The 20,599-nt window shown below is 44.4% G+C and overlaps 1 protein-coding gene across 1 annotated transcript in view; it reads right to left on the bottom strand.

Moving 5' to 3' along the window:
• The window catches only part of RC3H1 (ring finger and CCCH-type domains 1), a 77,802-nt gene that overhangs the window by 51,246 nt on the left and 5,957 nt on the right, over positions 1-20,599 (bottom strand). The window contains 1 exon segment of the mRNA XM_067300565.1: positions 4,567-4,936. Coding sequence (XP_067156666.1) covers positions 4,567-4,797 — 231 coding nt within the window. The 5' untranslated portion in view covers positions 4,798-4,936.

Genomic DNA, 20,599 nt, shown 5'->3' on the forward strand with positions numbered 1-20,599 from the left:
GAGGGACCCTATGGTCACTACTGCTGACAACGCCTCTCGCGAATCACAAAATTGCTGCCCTGCCGAACAAGTTCATTCTTTTCATCCTCATTCAATGTGCCATCTTCTCAGACACCCCACCCTTCTCGGTTTGCAGTGCAAACTACGCTTACATGATATAATAAATATCTCCCAAGGGAGACCAGAACAAGAAGAGCAGAGCAATCTCAGACGTTCTGCTGGTTTAAATTTGGGTTAACTTTGCATGCCTCTGCCCTGGCGTCAAGGCTGGGTGCCAGGCACAGGAACGCTGTCCTTCAGTACGACTCTCGTGGCTGCGGGAAGAGGCAGGTCGTGACGGCACGAGGAGGGGGGGACCGGAAAAGAACACTAAAGCAGCACCTCACACTAGGCCAAGCTTCTGAATGAGCGATTTAAGTGCAATTCGACGAAGGATGCCAGCTTGAGTCGCCGCTAATTAGCATTAGACATTTAACTGGGCAGGACAGAAACACATTAAGCAGAGCAAACCCCTTTCTGTCTAGTTTGAGACCTGTCCCCCCCCCCCTCCATTTTTCCCCCCTACAAACAGACGTTTTGCTTCCTGACAAAAAAACCTCAATGCCTATAGTCTTCCTCAAAAGCTTGTCGAACGTTTCTTGGCAGAGAATCCCTCCTGTGCGGCCCCTCATTTCATTAAAGCTACAATACAGCACTGGCAAACGCACCAGGAAGGTGAGCTCTGCCACAGTCACCTTCCCCTTCTGCAAGCACCGGGAGCTAGCTGGCCTCCCCTGCCCTCTCGTCACCCACGAGTCCCTCCTCCAATGCCTCCAACTGCATTCACCACGTCCAGCAGGACAGACAGATGGAATTTAAAGCTACCACAGGAATTCCTGGCGCTTGAGGTCACCTGCTAGGAACGTGCACACTGCTGTTTTGCACGCTGCGGAAAACAGGAGGGAAGAGATTAGATGACAAATCCATGACTGGGCACCTTCAAAACACAGGCCTGGCGAATGTTTAAAATAGTTACATATAACAAGTGATACGTGGCAGCTCGACTAGCTGAAATTCAAGAGCTCATTCCCTTAGAAACTGGCTTAAGGGATTACTTCTGTACCTAAACGTTTTCAAAAGCAAGGTATTCTATGAACGCTGTATCTAATAAAGCCTTTGGACTTGTGCTCACTGCCCTGTTACGTGGCTGAACGCACTGAACGGCGCAGCCGCTGCCTCCCGCAACGGATCCTGCTTGCGCTGGTGATGTGTATCAGACTATAGCAGGGCAGCAGAGATTCGAGTCTCTGCGCTCACTTAACTTTGCATGGGAAGTTTGGCTATAAGCTGGGCAAGAGGTTTCGTTTTTGTAAAGGGATGGGGAGGGGGAAAAACTGAGAAACAGACTGTAACTAAAGTAAGGAACCAATTCTCTTCACCGTTAAAGTAACAAGATCTACATACAGACATAATGCTATTGGAGAAATGGGTTACTGCTTCCTCTGGTGCCTGCGTGACCAGTTTATTGTATCTTCCCCAAAGCACAGCCCTGCTCATTTCACCCGCTGCGCCTGTGCTTAAAGCCACCCAGCACGGCTTGCCAGGGAAGCCCAACGTTGCTGCTAGCGACTCTGGAAGAGATTTGTTTCTTCAAAATGTCTGCTTCTCCTCCCCTGCCTCCAGCAAAAAAAAGAAGTGCACCAGATTTGTGAGTGTGTGAACTTCTCGGAAACCTCCCCAAAGGGAAAAGAACAAACCGTTCTTTTTCCCCCAGATAAAAGCTTTAATTGTGTTGTACTGCTTACCTTCCAGAAGGAAACCTGTTTTTTGGAATTCATCATTTACAAAACACATTAAAGGTCTTCACGGACTAAGGTGTACGGAGGTTTGCAGAAGATTAGAGGTGGTTAACGTCATGTACACCCCTCCTGAAACTAAACCAAGGAGCGGAACAAGAAGAGGGCTTTGTGTGACTGTGAAGCTTGATAATACTACCCATGCTCCATAAGCTGGCTCGCTGCTCATAGATCATTTCTGTTGATTTGTAGTAGAGAAAGCACACCTTCTTCATGAGACGGAGCTCAAAGCTACTGCAGTTCCTGTAAACTACTCTTTTGTCCTTATCCGAGCCCTTTTCTATAAACGATGTCAAGAAAGGCTTTTTGGAGAAAGAGATAGGCCAGTGGAAAATAGCAGCTGTTTTTCCTGCCCTTCCCAAAGTGGCATAATTATTTTATAACCATGGCCTGGGAAACAGCACTGGAGGTGCCAGGAGGGAAGAAGAGGCAGGAGGGTGCAGGATGTGGAATACTGGTCTCACTCGCAGCCCTGGGCCTTGCTCCTCGGCACGGGGAGAGCTAGGAGGGAAACGCAAACCGCTCTCAAGAGGAAAGCGTGAGCAGTAAGCAAAACCGGCTAAGATCACTGGTGACTGCTCAGGCAACATGCACACGGTGCAGCGCCACAGCTTCGTGATCCCTTCCAACCAGACCGTGGCTGCAACTGCTCTGCTGTTCTCCCACCACCACCACCTTCTGGAAGGCGGTGCAAGCACTTGTGCAGCTAACCATCAGCTAGATCAGGCAGCCAGATAAAATAAAATGGTTAAAAAAAATAATTAACAAAGAAAAGTTCAATTCCCCTATCCAGTTCACTACCCAGCTGTACAAAGGCAGGATACAAGCAGGGACGAGGAGCAAGAAAGGGGAAAAGGGAACACTGTCCCTTTTGATGGCAGAGGTGGCTTGAAGTGACCACGAAACAAGGGTGTAAGAATCTGGATCACAAAATACAGAAAGGAAGCGTTCTTCCCCATAGGCAAGGAACCTATGATACACGGAAATTAGGTCGTTAATCCAAAATCTGAACCCAGAGTTCAGAGGGCTCTTAAGACAAATGTAATACTATTGTAAAGGCACTCTTCCTTCGCACATACCTCATACGCATGGAATACAGACAAGGAAACTCTTGCTGGCTAACTAGCAAAGCTAGAATAAAATCCTCAATTACCGGTAACAGGGCAGGGTGGCTTTTCATCTCCTTGCAGAGGATCTTGTTTTTGTGGAAATTTGAGTTTAGGCAAAGACCAAATTAAAGCTATGGCAGAGCTTCTTACGAAGTATAACAAAAGCACACCAAATAAAAAACCCTCAGAAGGACAGACGTTTATCCACATCATAAATGTGGACATTTGGATACAGCTGGAACTAGTCTAGAAATGCCAGAGAGGAAGGAAGAAGATACAATGGAACAAGGGAGAAAGGAGAGAATTACAACATTTATTTATAGTGTCACCCACAAACTTCACATTGCTTGGAAACCCTTCAAAGATGGCAGCATACGTGTTAGAGACATGGAAGCAGACAATTTAATTACCTTCTCCTGCAAAGCAGGATGAATCACTAGTGCAGTCAGGAACAAAACTTAATTTTTAATCTTCTGATACAACTTCTAGACCAATGCATAGCAAGAGAACAATAACAAGCCACATCTGGTTTGAAAAAGTGGCAGAAACACACTTGACTCTCTAAATCACAGTATCTAATCAAAAAGATAAAAACAGCTTTCTCGTCGCCTTTTATAGCTTCTCCACAACATAGCTCAAAACCGAAATATGTATCTTACTGAATTTTCTGCTGCCTCTTCAACTCAGCTGAGCCCAGACAGGGAAGCAAGAAATGGGAAAACAATAACCCCTCTAAGATACTTGCATCCCTCCTGCAGTTTTACTTCTCACCCGTAAATGAGCCATGGTCTTCCCTCCTCTCCCCAACTCCCGGATGCACGATCCTGTCCAGCCTTGACAGGTACAGCTCACAGGAAACCACCAGTGACCTAACCGGGTGGTTTCACGATAAGCTTACGCCAGCTTAAGTCTGTGCTGCCGCTGAACAGGGTGATCCTGCTTTCTGCTGGCCACACATTCCTGTCCCTTTCCTCGGGCTGCTGCCCCTGCAGTAGTCACCCAAATCAGATCACTGATTCAGCTGACCTGAGGCAGGCTCTCCCCTTTCAGCTGTATGGGCTTAAATTAACGTAGGTCACCTCATCAAATTACCCTTCCAGGACACAGTTTCAAATTAGACATAAGGTAGCACAAAGGCTGCTACCAGAGGGGTCTGTCCCACCTCCCTTCCCCTCCCTCCTGCTTCCCTGGCACCGTGTCCGTAAGCTGAATCAGACAAAGCAAGTGATCTACCACACCAGAAGGACAGCTTTCCACGAGATAACTGATCCAGTCCATCCTCTGGGCCTAATATGGCTAGATACAACTTGCAGAGGAATGAAGGGAACAGAATCACCCTGTTCTGGTGGTAGCCCACAGTTACACTGGATTAGGTGCAACGCAAACATCAGTCAAAGGTAGAAGCAAGACTGATTTAACTGCTGTTTCAGGCAGCTCTGTAACAGCACGTCATAGGTCTAAAACCTGTAACTTGGAAAGTTTGTCTACAGAAAGGCAGACATCTGCTCTACAGCCCATTTACGCAGAGCCACATTCTTTATTCATGAAATTGTCCCCCTAAATGAAAGAAAAACGACATAGAAACAGTAAAAACAAACAAACAAACAAGCAAGCACCGCTACCTGAGCGCCCACGAGCTGCAGCAAGGCTGAATTCACAGGAAGGAGTTCAATGTCTGTATTGATAGTGGTCTGGTCAAAAGGGCATGCCTTACGGTGGAGCTTGTTGAGGCACATCTTGCAGACAGTGTGGCCGCAACCCAAGCTGATGGGCTTCCGGATCGTTTCATCGAACGTCTGTGTGCAAATCGGGCAGGAGAGAAAATCCGTCCATTGTGGAGCTTGTACAGGCATTGCTTCAGGAGTTAATTGACAGGACAAAAATCTAAAGCACAGATTCCACTGGAATCAAAATCTTTGAAAAAAAAAAGTCTGTTTGTTTTTAAATATCTTCTGTAAGTACAGACAGTCAGCACATAGTGTGAAACATAACCTAAAAGAAAACAGAAACATGAAGTTAGCATTCTCCATCGGAAAAGTCATTTGAAATCCCTTCTGCTATGTAAATATCAGTGGTATAGCCGAAGGAGGAGTGCCGTTCCGAGATTAAAATAGAGGACTGAGTCACGACTTGTTTTAATTCCAGCTATTCTCTGGCACTGGAAAAGCCACTTAAAACTCCTTTTCTGTTGTTACGCAGCTTTAAAAAATTTTTTTGAGATAACTATCTATCTTCCTGAAGTTACAGGACAAGATTAATTAGCTTTTGGGTTTTATGTTCTCTTATTTCTTTACAAATGAGCCAATTAACATAAAACTTTTTTTTGATTCATGTCTAGTTTAAAAATGCTGTTGTGCCAATGCCACTAAAACAATTTTTACAGCATTCATTAATAGATTAATTTTGCACAGAAGCACTACAACAGAAAAGGACCTGGAAGGATTTATTACTTGTCACTTTTTAATCATTTTGAATCAAACTGAAAAAGAGAAACGTGTTACTAATTCTAAGGGAGTGGAAGTACCCCTTGGGGCCAAAAAAAAAGGTCAAATAACACCAGAACTGCATCACGTATGTGACGAGAAATATAAGAGAGTAAACATGATGGAGAGGTGAAATGATTTGAAAAGAATCATTATCAGAAGGAAATTCAATAGTGAAAAGCCTCTGATTGCCTGGCTTATTTGCTATCACCAGTGAAGCTAGCAAAAAGTTGCACTGGTTGTACAGATTTACTCCCAAGCAGATTTTTCTAAATCAAGAAGCAAAATATATTTGAAAAGTCAAATACATTAGTTTCACTCTCTCTTTGGCTTAACCAAAGGGTGGACACTTGCTTGCTATCATCTGTTCAAACAGACAGAAAGTTATTCTATATGCAAAACAGCATCCTTTTATCAAATCTTAGTTTAAAACAATCCAAACAATAAAATCTCACTTCTAAGTAGTGGCAAAAAGAAAAACTTCAGGTTAAAACTTGTGCAATTCACAATCAAAGTATTTTCAAACAACAACAAAAACCTGACACTAAAGCAGACTCCGAAGAGCCTCAGGCTTTTGTTCCAGCATTTCGCGCAACTGCTCTTCGCAGTTACATCATTTTGCCAAGGCAAACAGTGGCGAGTTACTAGTTAAGCTTTTAGCCGTGTTTTATCAACAAGGCACTTAAAGCTTAGTTCTAAAGCTAATAATAAGTTATTTCTCCCCTCTTCAAAAGACACCTCTGTACAACCCTATACAGCCACTGTCTACCAGGCAATAAGGAGTCCATAAGAAACCCATACTACCGGGAACTCGAGGAGGAGGAAGCACCGTGTTTAACTCTAACGCTACCAGCACACAACTACAAGATCTGCCGAGTTTGTTCTTTTTTTTTTTTGGTGACATCTCTAAGAGCAAACTGATTTTTTTTCTTCCCCATCTTGTTAGCAGACAGCCAAATCATTCCGATTACTACCATATCAGTGTATCTCAAAGGAAAAACATTTATACGTGTGAGTTATTCGACTGAGCTAACTGCATAAACCATTCAGAAATTTATTTCCAAGCCTTTTTTTTTTTTTTAAATACACACTTTGGTATCAAGAATCCCATCTACACTCACCCTCTGTAAACCAAACCTGTTGTAGGAATTATCTTGTTACTCTACAAAAATCTTTTTGCAAAGAGCAGCTCCCAGCTTAAAAAATCTACTGAATGTATTATTCTGCTATGAAATACCATTTGCGATTAAAAAATTAAGTACTCGATCATTCTGCTTCCTTTCCACCACAGCAGAACTAAAATATCCCCTGCCAGTTTCCCAGCTTCAGCTGCAGCTCAGGAACAATCTGAACAACCTATCTGAAACACTGACTATCAACCGCTGTGTTAAACTAAGCGTAACAGGAGCAGTTTGTTACTAATAGAGCAAGTCTAAAGAGAGAAGCTAACATGGAGCTCTGCCTACCCAAAACTAGGTGTGGACATAGAGACTCTGCCATCCCAGGCCCCGGACTGGGAAGGAGGAGTTGAACAGACTTTACACATGAGAGTTAACTAATTAAAATAAACGTAGACATGCTCATACCCCTACATCTGACCCCTTAAGACCATAGTTCATATAGTTCATATTTATTTACAGCGCAGCCAGCACAGAGAGAAGTTCTCCAGCCTGGGGAGGGAGGGAGGGAGGGAGGGAGGGAGGGAGGGGGCAGCCAGCGGGATCGCTGACCCCTCATCCAGGCCGAACTCAAGGGGTTTGGGAGCAAAAGCAGTGGAGCTTACACTAAAGCAAAACTCTCGAAACAGCCTAGTCAGCCCAAGTCGGAGGGCACCGCACCGCCAGGGCGGCACACGGCGGGCGGACAGGCGCGACGGACGGGAGGAAGACCTGCAGCCGCGGGCAGGAACTGCCACGCTGCCGAAACAGGCGGCCAGCCGGCTCGGCCCAGCCAGCCCTCGAGGCCCCAAGGAGAAGAGAAGAGCTGTTCGAGCAACCAGCGCCGCTAATAAATCTCCCGAAGGGTTCGGCACAGAGCCGGGGCCTTCCTCCGGTCCCCCGCAAGGCAGGCACGGCTTTGCAGGAGCAGGCTCGCGAGCCGAACGCGGCCAGGCTGGCGCAGGACCGCACGTCGCTGCCGTCGCAGCCTCCCACGGTCACGGCTGCAGCCTTCCTGCTCCGTCTTCGGTCGTCAGGCACGGAAGCGGCATCACGCGCCGACGTACAACGGGCACAAAGCATAGGGATGGGGTTTATAGGCAAGAAATTAAGGTGGGAGAGATAGGCACCTTTTCGCACGGTTTGTGACTCGCTACAGCCCTGGAAATAACAGGAAGCAAGTATGCCGTAATGCCAAAGAACTACTAAAAACACATGAGAGAGGATAAGCCGCAATGAAGTGACGGAAACAAGACAGATTCATTACTACGGACAGCTACTGAAACTACCATCACTGGCGGAGGAGCACACTTCCTTGTAGAGATAAGAGAAAAAGCATAAGCCTACTTTCACGGTAGAATACTTAAAATATATATATATAAATATACTTCTCCAGCATGAGGCCAGAGATATGAAATCTTATGAGCAAAACACAAAGAATTCAAAAGACATTTATAAAGACTTACCTGTTAAAAAAAAAATCCCCGTCCCATAATATTAATTTTATGACTTTTTAACCCCACCCTCTCTAACAAGTATGAAAGATTTTGAGACTAGTTTCCAATACTTTGAATATGTGCTCCTTTGCACACAACTGAGAAAAAGATATGCCAGAAATTAGACCAGAAAATACAAACACTATCAAATACAAGAATTTGGCGTGTAAAAAGGCCAGGCACACTGTTATTTTTAATCACTAACATTTTAAATAGGGATTCCTGTTTGCTCAATTAATAGGTGACAGACCTCAGGCCAAAGAACAGGCAGCTCTGGACTTACTGCGGAAGCAAATTTTATCATTAGCAAGGAAAGGACACCTTTCTGCTACCTACCTGGAAATCAATTATTTTTTATTTCAGTTGCTAATATTGCTTTAAACTTCAGCAGGCACCTTTGCTGCGCTACATTAAGGGTAAAAACCTCTCCTTTTGCATGCACGTTTTACTACCTCCGCCTGGTTCATTTTAAGACTCCTACTCACAGCTCCTGCTAATAGGATTGAGGAAAAAAAACAGAACACACAAATCCAAACACATCCACAGGACAAAACTCAGAAGACAAAGAATTTGTAATTAAGAATTAAGAAGTCCAGGGCATACACCTTGGATAGTACACTGGAACCAGAGACAGTTTGATTTCTGAGCTTGAACATGTGACATACCTCTATGCAAGTCTCCTCCTCCTGCTTAGCCCTGCATAAAGTGGGATTTCTTCCAGTTAGAAGAAGAGCTGGAAAAAATTCTCCTCTCTTCTGGGTCCTTTCTTCCCCCGCCCCGTTAAATGCCGCAACTCCCGCCTGCGGAGCCCCGCTGGAGGTGTCCTGCTGCAGCCGGAGCAGCGACGCCTGCGCGCTGGGGCCTGCCAGCGCTTCGGAGAAAGGCCGAGCGGCCCTGCACGCGCCGGGGCGGCCGCTCAGGGGCTGGGCACGTCCTGACCCCGCCAGCCCAGGGCGCAGCGGGGCAACGCGCTCCTCCAGCTGGGCTGCCTGACGCCTGGCATGGTCACGGGCAGCTAGAAAGCTTCGCAGATCTATCCCCGAGAGTAAAATGCATTTTTAAAACTCGGAATACTTTGTGCCAATATCTACCGGCATGGAGTTTCACGCACTAACGACACCGGGGAAACCTCCCTCCCGCTCGCGGTTAAAATTCAGCTCCCTTTAAACTAACAGCGCTCCCCACGGCCTTCGGCAGAGGCGCCGAGGATCGACCGCCTTTCCTCGCAAAGGCGCCGCGCACGCGAGCAAGCAGAGAGGTATCACGCGCCGCTGTGTCACAGGCAGGCTCCCGCCCCGACGCGGGCGCCCCGGGTCGCGTCGCAGCGCAGAGCGGGTGACTCGGCTCCGTGCCGCTGCCGCCGGGCGCCCTCCGCCCTCTCGCGGGGTCCGCGGCTGCCAGGAGCGCTACCCGCTCCAGTACCCTCGCCTGCCTCTTCAGGGCATCTTACGACGCTTTCCTTATCCAAGCAACGTCCTCCTTTTGACATCTGAAGATCAAAACTGAGAATAAGAGTCATTTTCATTGCCCGTTTTTATTTCAGTCCTGAGGTTGTTTCACTTTTGCCACGTCTCACTCAGAAATAAAGCGACCAAGAGCTCCTGCAGCAGTTAACAGTGACCATACAGCGAAGCCTTCTTTAACGCTAAAGCAGCTCCCCGCCGCCAAGACAAACTCAGGCTCGCCAACCGATCCGCTCACGCAAACGCAGCTCTCGGCCATTCTGCAATTTCATCTAATAAAGATAATACCGTTTCATTAATTCTTTTAAAGACTCTTACTCCTTTATAGTAACCAAGCTTGCTGGAAAAGACGCACCTGGCCAGAGACGCGATTCTCTCCCATGTGGGGTCGGCTCTGCGACACGCTTGTTACTTTAAAACTTCTCTCAGGCTTAAGATTATAAAAATAAATCAACAGCCTAGGTGAAACGAACAGCAGATCGTAAACCAGCTCTTAATTAATCAGCACTGCCGGACGCACAGGGTGCAACCCGGACACGGGGCCGGTGGCCGCAGCACCCCCAGCACCCCGCTACGGCCGCCCAGCCGCCCCCAGCTCTCCCCCCAGCTGCGCCGCAGCTCCCGAAGGCGGCAAGCCTGCCGCTGCGGCGCGCTCTGTGACAAGTAACACTTCTGAGAGCACTCGAGCAGGTTTTTCCCTCTTTTCCGAGAGGAAGTGGAGGGCTTAACATACTTTAGAGAGTCCTGAATTTCATTTTAGGGAAAGCCGGACATGCTAAGCTATGGGAAATCCTCACCGGCCAGGAGGAACGGGTTGTTTATACGGGCTCGGTGCTTCGCTCTCCAAAGGCACGCTGAAGCCACACGCAAAACACCCCGTGCCGCCAGCCTCGCAGAGCGCCAAACGGGAAAAAAAAATCACACTAACCAGTGCCTTCCACAGCTAGTTCCACAGAAAAGCCTCTTTAAAAAAAAAAAAAAAAAAAAAACGCCTGATCAGAGAAGAGTAGGTAGAAGGAAAAGCTTCTCACCTCTGCCTGGGGAGCTCCATGAACAGCACTAACATGCTAAAGCACAGAATAGTATTTCCAACGTATTCTGCGATTTATTATCTTTTCCCCCTCCTGGCTGCTGTCGGGAAGCTGGCTGTGGGCAGGCGAGCGGCAGCGAGGGCTTGGCTCACTTCCTCATTCCTGGGTGCCGTGGTGTGCACGCATGCACGCGCGCCCGCCCCCGGCTGCACATCCCCGGCGGCAGCCGCGCGCTTGCCTCCGACACGGAGCAAACCTCCTCCCCGCACCGAGTCCTCCACCTCGGCATGTAACACACACTTCCCTCCCCCCCCCCCCCCGAGGGCTTCACTGGCCCTTTCCTAGGTCACTTTAAAAAGAAGAAAAATTCATGAACGCCACCCAAATTCTGTCCCCAACCTCCCTGAAGCTCAGCTAAATCAAATCAAAGATACGCTTTCATTTATGCTCAGTAATGTGCTTTAATCGTAAAAGAAAAGGAAAAAATTGATTCGCTTTGACGTGAAAGTCTCTTATTTGGCAGTGAGTAAGACACTTGAGCAAAATGGGTTCAGTTAAGGACAAGACGTTATCCCTCACTTGAAACTTCCTGGCTTCGAAAAGCACCAGGAAGAAAAGGAAAGTCACGGCCCTAGTACAGGCCTTCCCCTGAGGGGTGCAGAAGAGCGGCCGGGAGGCAAGGATTTAAGCCTCGCACCATCCCGGTGGCATGAGCCAGGGCCTCGCTGCACCCCGGAAACCTGCTGACTACAGGTAGCAAGTGACGTACCCGACGTTTCACAGCAGAGTTGGAACGACACCTCATTTTTCTTCTTCCTGACCTCTTATTCTCGCGCAACATTCAATCCCTAGTCTTACACCATTCGGGTCAAGAACATGAAAAGCCAACGTGTATGTAAAGCTTAAACACACACCCCAAAAAGCAAGCAAACAAACCAAAAAAGCACACACACAAACCTGCACATAGCTCTAATAGTAAGTTTGCAGGGAAGATACACATGACTGCCTTCCTAATTCCCATTCGATACGATATATCCTCTATGGTTTATTTAAAAGAAAAGGGAAGTGACCAACAGTAAAAGGCTGCAAGGTCTATTACCTAGAAAAAAAACCTTCCGCTCGCGAGGACTCCAAGCCCACAGCAGTTTACATCTCGGGCGGCAGCAGCGATGCCCAGAGCGCTCCTCGCGTTCCTCGTGCGGAGCGCTTGCAGTCGTCAGTAAAAACCAGTCGCTGAATCGTCAGCAAAATCAGGGCAGAACCAAACAGATCGACAGAAGAAAGGCAGAAGGGACCTACAACATCCACATCAGGTTTCGGAAGAGCGACTATAATCTGGCATTAGCGAGTCCCAGGCAGCCCCGACCGCGGACCTGCTGACGCGACCCTCTTCCACACACCTTTCAGAGACCTGAGTTATCAAGGGCGACGCAGCAACAGCGAGCTTGTCATCTCCTATGGAAAGGGCTTCCAAAGTCAACGATTTTTAGCCATATGTCTGAAAGATCAAAACTGCTAGGGCCAGTAGCATGGTCTTCTTCACGAGGGAATAATTCTAGTCCTAGTCAGGTAACTGCAGATCAAGTGCTCCATAGCGGAAAAGAAAATTTCGGAAAAAGCAAAAAAAGATCTTGTTGCCACTGCAATGCCTTTATTGTTTATTAGACGGATGTAAGTAGAGGAGAATCATTTCCTTAAAACCCAGCTTAACTCCCTGAGACAGTAAGCATAAAACCAAGCTAAAAATAAAACAAAATTAGAAAGTGTTGCTTGCCACCCCCTCTCCACTAAAAATTTCTCTCCCAGCTTGATTCAGCAGCTATAATTCTGCTTTGACGTCAGGGTGGCACTATGGCTGTAATAACGCTATCATTATTTCAATATGAGACAACAAGAGAGAATGAAAGTCTGGCTACAAATGCTTGTCAAAAACTGTCAAAAAAAAAGCCTCGAAACCATAATGCATCTTTTAATATTGCCCCCTCCCTGCCTCCCAGCAAACTTTTGCCAAACTTGGATTTTTGGGGTGCTTCTTGGGTTTAAGTTTTATTGAGAAAACATTACTGAAATCATTCCTGTGATGGGCTTAGAAGGCCAGAATCAAGTAACACGATCTGAACTTCCTTCCTCCCCAAGCAGATATGTGAAGGAACTTGATAACTTTTGCTCCTATTCTACTTAGGTATGCTCACTTCAAGAGTTAGCATTATGCTATTCACTCTTAAAAAAAATAAAAAAAATGTTTTGGTTGTTTACAAACTACCTACTAGATATTTTTAAAAACCCCAGATGGTCAAAATCTCAGGTGTAACAGTAAGGAAATGCTGAAATGTACGGTAAAAGCAGTATTAAGTGAATAGATCTGCTACTCCTAAGCATGGGAAGGGAGAGGTTTCCATTTCAGAGAGTCTCTGAAAATGTAAATGCAAAACCCCATTTTACCTAGAACATTACAGGATTCAGAAAACATAAAGAACAAGTAACGAATATGTTAAGTGTTTGTCCGTTTGAAAGCTTTGGCTCAGAAGATCCTCTTTAGCAGTTTTCTTTATTTGATTTGGAGTTGGTTTGTTTTTCAGGACAAAGAGGAGATCCATCACTTTTCTTGTCAGTAAAGGCTACCCCCATTTTAAAAATAAACGTCAGCAGCCTCGTGTTAATAACTGTTTACGTAACAGTAGTCTTTAATAAAGCTGCACTTTATTCAGTATATGCAATTTATTTTGAAGACAGCACTTAAACATCAAAAGAGGACCTTAATAAAAGCACAAAGTTATCCACAAGCAGTGAAAACAACTAATGAACTTTTAAACAACAGAAAAGTATCAGTGTATTGCTTATCTGCTTGTTTTTTAGCTCCTGAGTTTATTTTAAAGACAATATGACCACAAGAAGGGATCTCATGTATTGTATACAAAACAGTCTCCAGATTACTGTGATGCTATTTCAAAAGGCAGCTAGTTTGCTGGTACATACATTACATCATAGCAGGAGTTCATAATGGAAAAGGTATTTTTTGCCCCGAGTCTGATATCTCTTAAATGTTTTGGGACTGAATTATTAAACTACATTGGCCTCAGGAACTCAGTTACTCTATTTAAGGCACCTCTCCAACCAAGCATGTCATTTTGTCTGCATTAGAGAGTGTACGGCACCCTCAACTTGGGAGAAAAGATGCATGTTTGAAAGCGGCTGTCAGAAACACCCTTCTGCTTCCTACAACAGCGCAATCCTTGGCAGCAGTCTTCAAGAAGCCGAGGGAGGCAGACTGAGGGGATGATAGTGGAAGACAACCTAGGTTTTCAGCTTACTTCTCGCAGAGCGCAGTTTAAGCCTAGCTGGACTTGTCCCGACCAGAACTGAAAAGAGTATTGTTAAAAATTGTTCAGCAAAACTACCCAAGCTGTGAGCCAAGAGCAAACCTTAGCCACTACCTACAAGTGATGCATCGGACAAGATTTAAGAGCGCAGCAACACCAAGCCCGTCTAAGCAATTATCTGTGCTTCAAAAAGCAATGCTTCACAGCTAAATTCAATCAGTGTTTCTCTGCAGTGCAAGTCACGCAAATACATTCTAAACCATCATTTCAGCTCAACAAGGTTATAGCACCGAGCAAAGCGCTATCTGAAGAAGAAAGAACGCTGTAGTAGTCCATAACTCATGTTTTCTTACTGCTCCTAAAGCCACCAGAGTTGTAGAAGCAATAACGTAAATGCTACAGTAGCTGATACCAAAATAGCTCGCAGAGACCAGTCTAAGGCAGATATTCCCCTACGGCTACTCCTGTAGTAGCTTCACTGGTAATAATAAGAGGGAATATTAAGCTAAAGAGTGGAAGTTTCACAGATGATTGTTCTGCTTATTTCCATGATACAGCCTTAAGCAACACCATCATCGGTCTTTTTGGGGAACATGTCTGGTGTGATATTTCAGGCTGCAATTGCTTCAATAACGTAACCTAGCCGCCACGAAAGCCCTGGAGTCACCCAAGGTTAAGATGCACTTGTGGAAATGGCACTGAGCCTGCACAGTTTCAGCTCTGTCCTAACTGTTGCATTAAAAAAAGTCAACATACCATTCAAGATTTTCTCCACGCCTCTGAGCATAGTTTTGCTGTAAAAATTCATACTATGCAGCATGGACAAACCTGCTCATCACTTGTAAGTAGTATTAAATTACCATTCACACAGGGCTCAGTCTTAATATCAGTAGGAGAGGTCACACAACTGTTGCTGAAAAGCAGGTTAATTCAGGTACTTCTGACTCAGAATGTAATTGAGCTTCATTCACTGTAAATGCTACTGGCACCTGGTGATTCAATTTGTAGCAGTGCTAAAAAGAGCAACTCCAGAGGCCAGAAATAGCCTGGGGTGAGGCACTCACTTAGAACGAGATTTTTCATGTAACCTTCAATTATAAGGGGGAAAAAATTTTAAAAAAATTTTGGTGTTTTGGTGTTAGTCTCACTTACCTTCTAGATTTATAAATAGTGTCTTTTTTTTTTTTTTTTTTTTTTTTTTTTACAGCTTTGTGTGATCATTAAAAACAGTACTCATGTGGTTTTAGCTAGTGGAAACAAAAGGCTCAAGTCTCAAGGTTTCCATTCACCACCTACTCTTATCCAATAACAGACATTTCAGAGCTTAACCACAAAAAAAGAATGCTGCTTCAAGTTTCTGGATTTTTTTAATACAGAACAATGTGAGACAGTCCCGTATAAAAGCCACACAGAAATCCAAACTCAGACATCCCATGGATCTTCTTATCAGTAAGGGATAAGAGCTATAATTATCTTGGGCAAGAGTGTGAATTCAAAAAGGAAAAAGAACATCTTCAGCCTCTCAATAAAGGTTTTGAATTATAAACCTAGTTTTAAGAGTTTAAGTTACATAACTTGAATATCATCCAAGCCAATGAGTAAAATATAATCCCAGGAAGTTACCTATTAAAAGTGCACTACCAGATTGATGAATTAGCTAAATCCTTTGCTATTCATACTTCAGTCTTTTAAAAACAGTTCCATTAAAGATGCATTATTTTGTCATTTAGAAGACAAGCTCTTGTATTTACTGCTTAGTCAGCATGAAACTGTTTTCACAGAATCACAGAATCTTAAGAATCACTGAATTTTAAGTGGAACAGTCCATGAAGAATGACTTTCTCATTCCCAGTTCGTAATGAGAAGTATTAAAAGATTTATTAAACTCTGAAAAACTATTACAACTATATTTTAGCAGTATCAGCTACTGGAATGGTGTAAAATAATAATAAAAAAACACATAGGGTGCTTAATCTCACACTGTGTGCCAAAGTTCGATGAGTAAAAAGTATATAATTCTTCAAGGCATCTGAACTAGTCTATCTTTTTTAAAGCAAAGAATAAACTACTGTTAGTGAACTTTATTCACAGAAGATTAGACCTCGCTTATGAAAACTATGGACTGGAAGACACTTAAAAGAAAATAGAGTAGTTCTGTAGTCGGGCATCTTTGTATTCCCCTTGGCTGTTTTAACTGCCATTAAGGATCTTTCTTGAGGCGGTCGCTGCCCGCCAAGAGCTTTTGAAGGGGACACCATCGCAGGCTGCGAAGAGACTGCAAGCGGCGGGCCCTTCATATACTCCGACCGCAACACTACACATTTCAGTGCCTCGAGAACAAACCTTACACGTACTGTGCAGTTACTGCCCACATGGGCTACACAGAAAGCTACCTGTAGTCTGTAGTGATAAATCTCCTCCTTTTAGGTCAAAAGAGAATGAGCGTGCTTAGCTGCCAATCGTACTTCCACTGCTGCAGACAACAAGCCAGCATAAGTGATAAGGAAGCCTGTTAGAGTCAATATTTACATGACTCCATCACTTAAATTCCCTCCGTCTTGTATGGTATAAATCCCTGATTAAATAGCAGGTATCTAAATTGACTACGGCATAAGGGGGGAAAATTAGGCATTGAAACCATCTTACCACCCCCACAGTCAACACCCCTTTACAGGTTCCTGTACTTAGCCACTCACTCCTTTGGCACCGAAAGCAACTAAAGGAAAGGAAAACTGAACAACAATCCCTTCAAAAGAGGAAATTTTCAAAATCTGTAAGCCAAAGCCCCATGTAACACATCACTTCCCAAGCCTGTATAGTTGGATTGAGAATTATTTTTGCATACAAAGCCCAACAGGAACAAAGCATTTAAATACATATGTCAGCATACTGCAGTCATTTCATTTTTCACAGGCTTACTGTCAATTTTCATTCTGTAATGAGAGCTCACATGCCAGCTTCTGACACCAACATGACCGATTTTATTCTCGCTTCCTGAAAGCTACACTAGTTCATTAGCGTAGTTTCAGAACTTATCAGGCGCGTTGGAAAGAAAGGATCGCTGTCACTCCTTTCCGCTTCCCCAGAACTGCCGGTCGCTATCACACCACCACCTGGACGAACCCGCCGGAGGGATTTCTGAGGGGTCCTTCTTGCCTGTCCTGGCGTGGGAGGAGAGGACTACTGCCATTTTCATTTAGCAGGTGAATTCATGTATTACTCACAGGAAGAAACAGTGGAATGTTTTTTTTTTCTTCAGGTTTTACATAAGAGAAACTGTGCCTGTGATCGTTTTAATGCCTCGTGAGTAATACCGGCACCACACCCTGTTCTCACCACGCAGCGCCTTCCGCGATAGCCTCATCGTGACCTGCTTAGATAGCACCAGTGCCCTCTACCCTACCGATACCACGTAGGTCTGGTGGCATCCCTTCTGCCTGGCATGTCCCCAGATCATCCCCATCGTGCCCAAGCTTCAGCGTGACACAGATTGCACTATTCTAGTCTAAACCGGTGGAGCGAAACTGAAAAAACCCACATAAAAATGGCTGCAATCATATAATTCCTCTCCGGCAACACACCCACAGACATCCCCACCCCGTCCTCGTGGGCAGCTTCGTTACGAGCGCTCGACCGAGAAGTTCCACCGAAAGAGGAGCGACCAGAAAAGCTAACTACAGCTCCCGCTCGCCGGAGCTGCGCGAATGCTTAGCCTCGGAAAAACAGGAGGAGAATATTTCATTGTTATCAACTACAATGCAGAAACTTTGACGCTTAATGTAAAATAAGCGAACCGATTTTTTCTGATACACCTGGCACAGGAAGACATGCTAAAAAAATTATTAAAAGCTGCTTGCCACAATTTTTTATGTAATCTGAATAGTCCTATTTTTGTTACTTCCTTTTCGCAAGTGCTACAGAAATGAGAAAGAACATCACACATTAAGAAGAAATTAAAATTTTGGCAAGCAAGTTTGTTTTCTCAGGAACTTGTTTTGCAAAAAACTACAGCGCTGAGTGAGACGTCATCTTAACTCTGGTAATAATTAAGAGAGGGACAAATTCTCCATTAGTATAACTTACGAAATTTTTTTTTGCTTTGCAGCAAGTCTCTTACCAGAGTTCTCTTGCTTTAACCAGACATCAGCCTTTCTCTCCTCCATCTTCAGTCCTCAAAACATGAGGCTTAGATGGAAACACTATTCACAAAATCCAGACAGGCAATCAAAGGTAACTTATTACAATCTAGGTCCCTCGTGTGAAATTTCTATGTGGTACCTATGGGTATAGTCTAATTCATGTAAACAGCAATTCTGTGCAAGAAGTACACCAATTGGAACCGTGCCTCTTCTGCATTCTGGTGCAGCGGTTAGAACAGCATTATCCACAGTCTTTTATAATTAAAATAATAGAAATTATCTTGCACTTCAACAGACCTTTTAAGTCCAGAGTCACTAGTAAAATGTGAAACAGCATCACTGAAGGGAAAACCGAAATGCTACATCTTTTACCCAAAGCGTTCTGACACTAGTCAAAACAAGGCTATACCCAGTACTCCCAGTTGCCCACTGTCATTGGTAAACGGCCACTTACCACTAGGAAAAAAGCTGAACGATGGATGAGTTAAAGGAATTCCAAACGCACCATCAACCCGTACTTTCTGATTTAGCATGCAAAGAAGGCGTTCAATGATCTACACAAAACAAGTCATTCATCTCCCTGCAGATCCTTAATACAAATATGCCCTCCAACATGACAAATTGAATAGCAGTTTCAGAAGAGGAAAACAGAGGGAAGCAAGCTATCTTCTCAAGTCAGGAAAAGGCCTTGCACAGAAAACAGCAGTTAAACAGCACAGAAAAGGCATCATGGGGGCGATGTCTTCAGATAGCAGTCACAGCGTGATTTATTTTAATGCAGAATGCAAATACAGGAGGCTAGCAACGTGCAAAAGCATTAGCAAGTTCAGAAGACATCCCTGATGGCTTGCATCTTTTCTGTAGAATCCAACAGTTGGCAACACAACAGTCACATTCGAAATAGTCTGTATTATTCCAAAGAACCACCGTTTAACTAACTCTTGCTTTTCTGAATAATGCTTTCTTTCTACTCATCATCCGCACTGAAGACATCGCGTCCAAACTTCAACCTCTACAACCTCAGAAGTTAAGCAAGGAAGACTAAAGTTAAAATTCTCCATTTCAAGAAGAAAAATCTAACCTACAAAGTTTTTGCAGCACTACTAACTCCTCTCTCTTAATTAATTCTACAGGAGGCCTTTTCACGCAATTAAACAGGAGAGCGACTCATAAACAGGAAGGACAGCCCGAGTCGTAGCCTCTGGTTTAACTTACCAGTCCATTCCAGCAAGCCAGTTTAACCTAACTTATTTTTATCTTTCCCTCTCCAAATTGACAGCAACAGCCAAAGTAGTCACGAGGGAGCGCGCCATGAACAATACTCCCCGGCTTCTCACTGCTTCCAGAGGAAGCGGTGACATTTTGATAGTCCACAGCAAAGTCCAAGAACAAAGAGTCCCACGGTTGCTCCATTATCCAAACAGCCCATCCTGAAAGTCTAAATCGTCAAAGTAATGCAATTAATAGGCAACGTGCCAGCTCTGCTACCTGCATTAGCTAGCCCAGTTGTATACTGGTTCACAACAAAACAAAGTTAAAAGAAAATCAGCTAGAAGGAAAGCAGCAAATACCAGGGAGAGAAAGATCATTAGAGAGAACAAGAGAGGCAAAGACATTAATGGACCAGCAAAAAAACACCCCACAAGGAAACAGAGCCTTTTAGCAAGCAACCAAATAACGCCTGACAGGAAAGTTGTACAAGTCTGGAAAGAGAAATGGGAGGGTGATGCTTTCTTTCTAATTGCTTTAGTCACTTGTGGAACTTTTCCCTCTTCTGATTTATTTTTGAAACAACATCTGCATTCTCTTTGCAATGAGAATAAAACAAAGAATTACTGTTCTTCTTGAGCTGATAAATAAAAACTAGTCATTTCCCAGCTTTGAAAGAAACCTGAATTTTAAGCAGGTGACCAATAACACTTGGCCATATTATAATAGCCAACTATTTATTATGATTCTTTTGAATTTGATTAATTGGCTCCATTGTTTATAATAAGGTAATCTGTCAATTTGATACATCACTTGTGAACACCTGAGCTCCTCAGACAGCAGCTCTGAAAGCAATTATCCGAGTACCAGGTAAAACAAGACTTTTTACTCCAGAAGAGCTCAAGAAATACCTATTCACCAAACCCTAAGCAAGCTAGAAAACATAGCACAGGTAGCGTGAGGTGGTTTTTTTGTTGTTTATTCTTTTTCTTTTTTGGGGGGGAGGAGGTCTGAGACTTGCTTACTGTATGCACACACTCCTACTCTTTCTTCTACACCTCCTATCTGAAGGAGGACAGCATTCTGCCTTTTTTATATCTCTTCAAAACACTTAGAACACTTGACTGTGGCACAAAACCCAGGCTTGATTTGGTAAAATGGACGGAAATAGGAATTTTAATCATGGAACATGGTGAACAGAGATGAGCACATCACTGGACTCACAAGCATGAATAGAGTTTGCAAGACTTCATTAGCACAATGTTCACTTGTAAAGGCAGGAGAAAAAATTCCTCCTAGAAAACAGCTTATACCCAGAAACATAAGATTTAATTATCATTAGCCTGCATAACTGCCA

The sequence above is a fragment of the Apteryx mantelli genome, chromosome 8, assembly GCF_036417845.1.
Source record: "Apteryx mantelli isolate bAptMan1 chromosome 8, bAptMan1.hap1, whole genome shotgun sequence".
NCBI classification, from domain to species: domain Eukaryota; kingdom Metazoa; phylum Chordata; class Aves; order Apterygiformes; family Apterygidae; genus Apteryx; species Apteryx mantelli.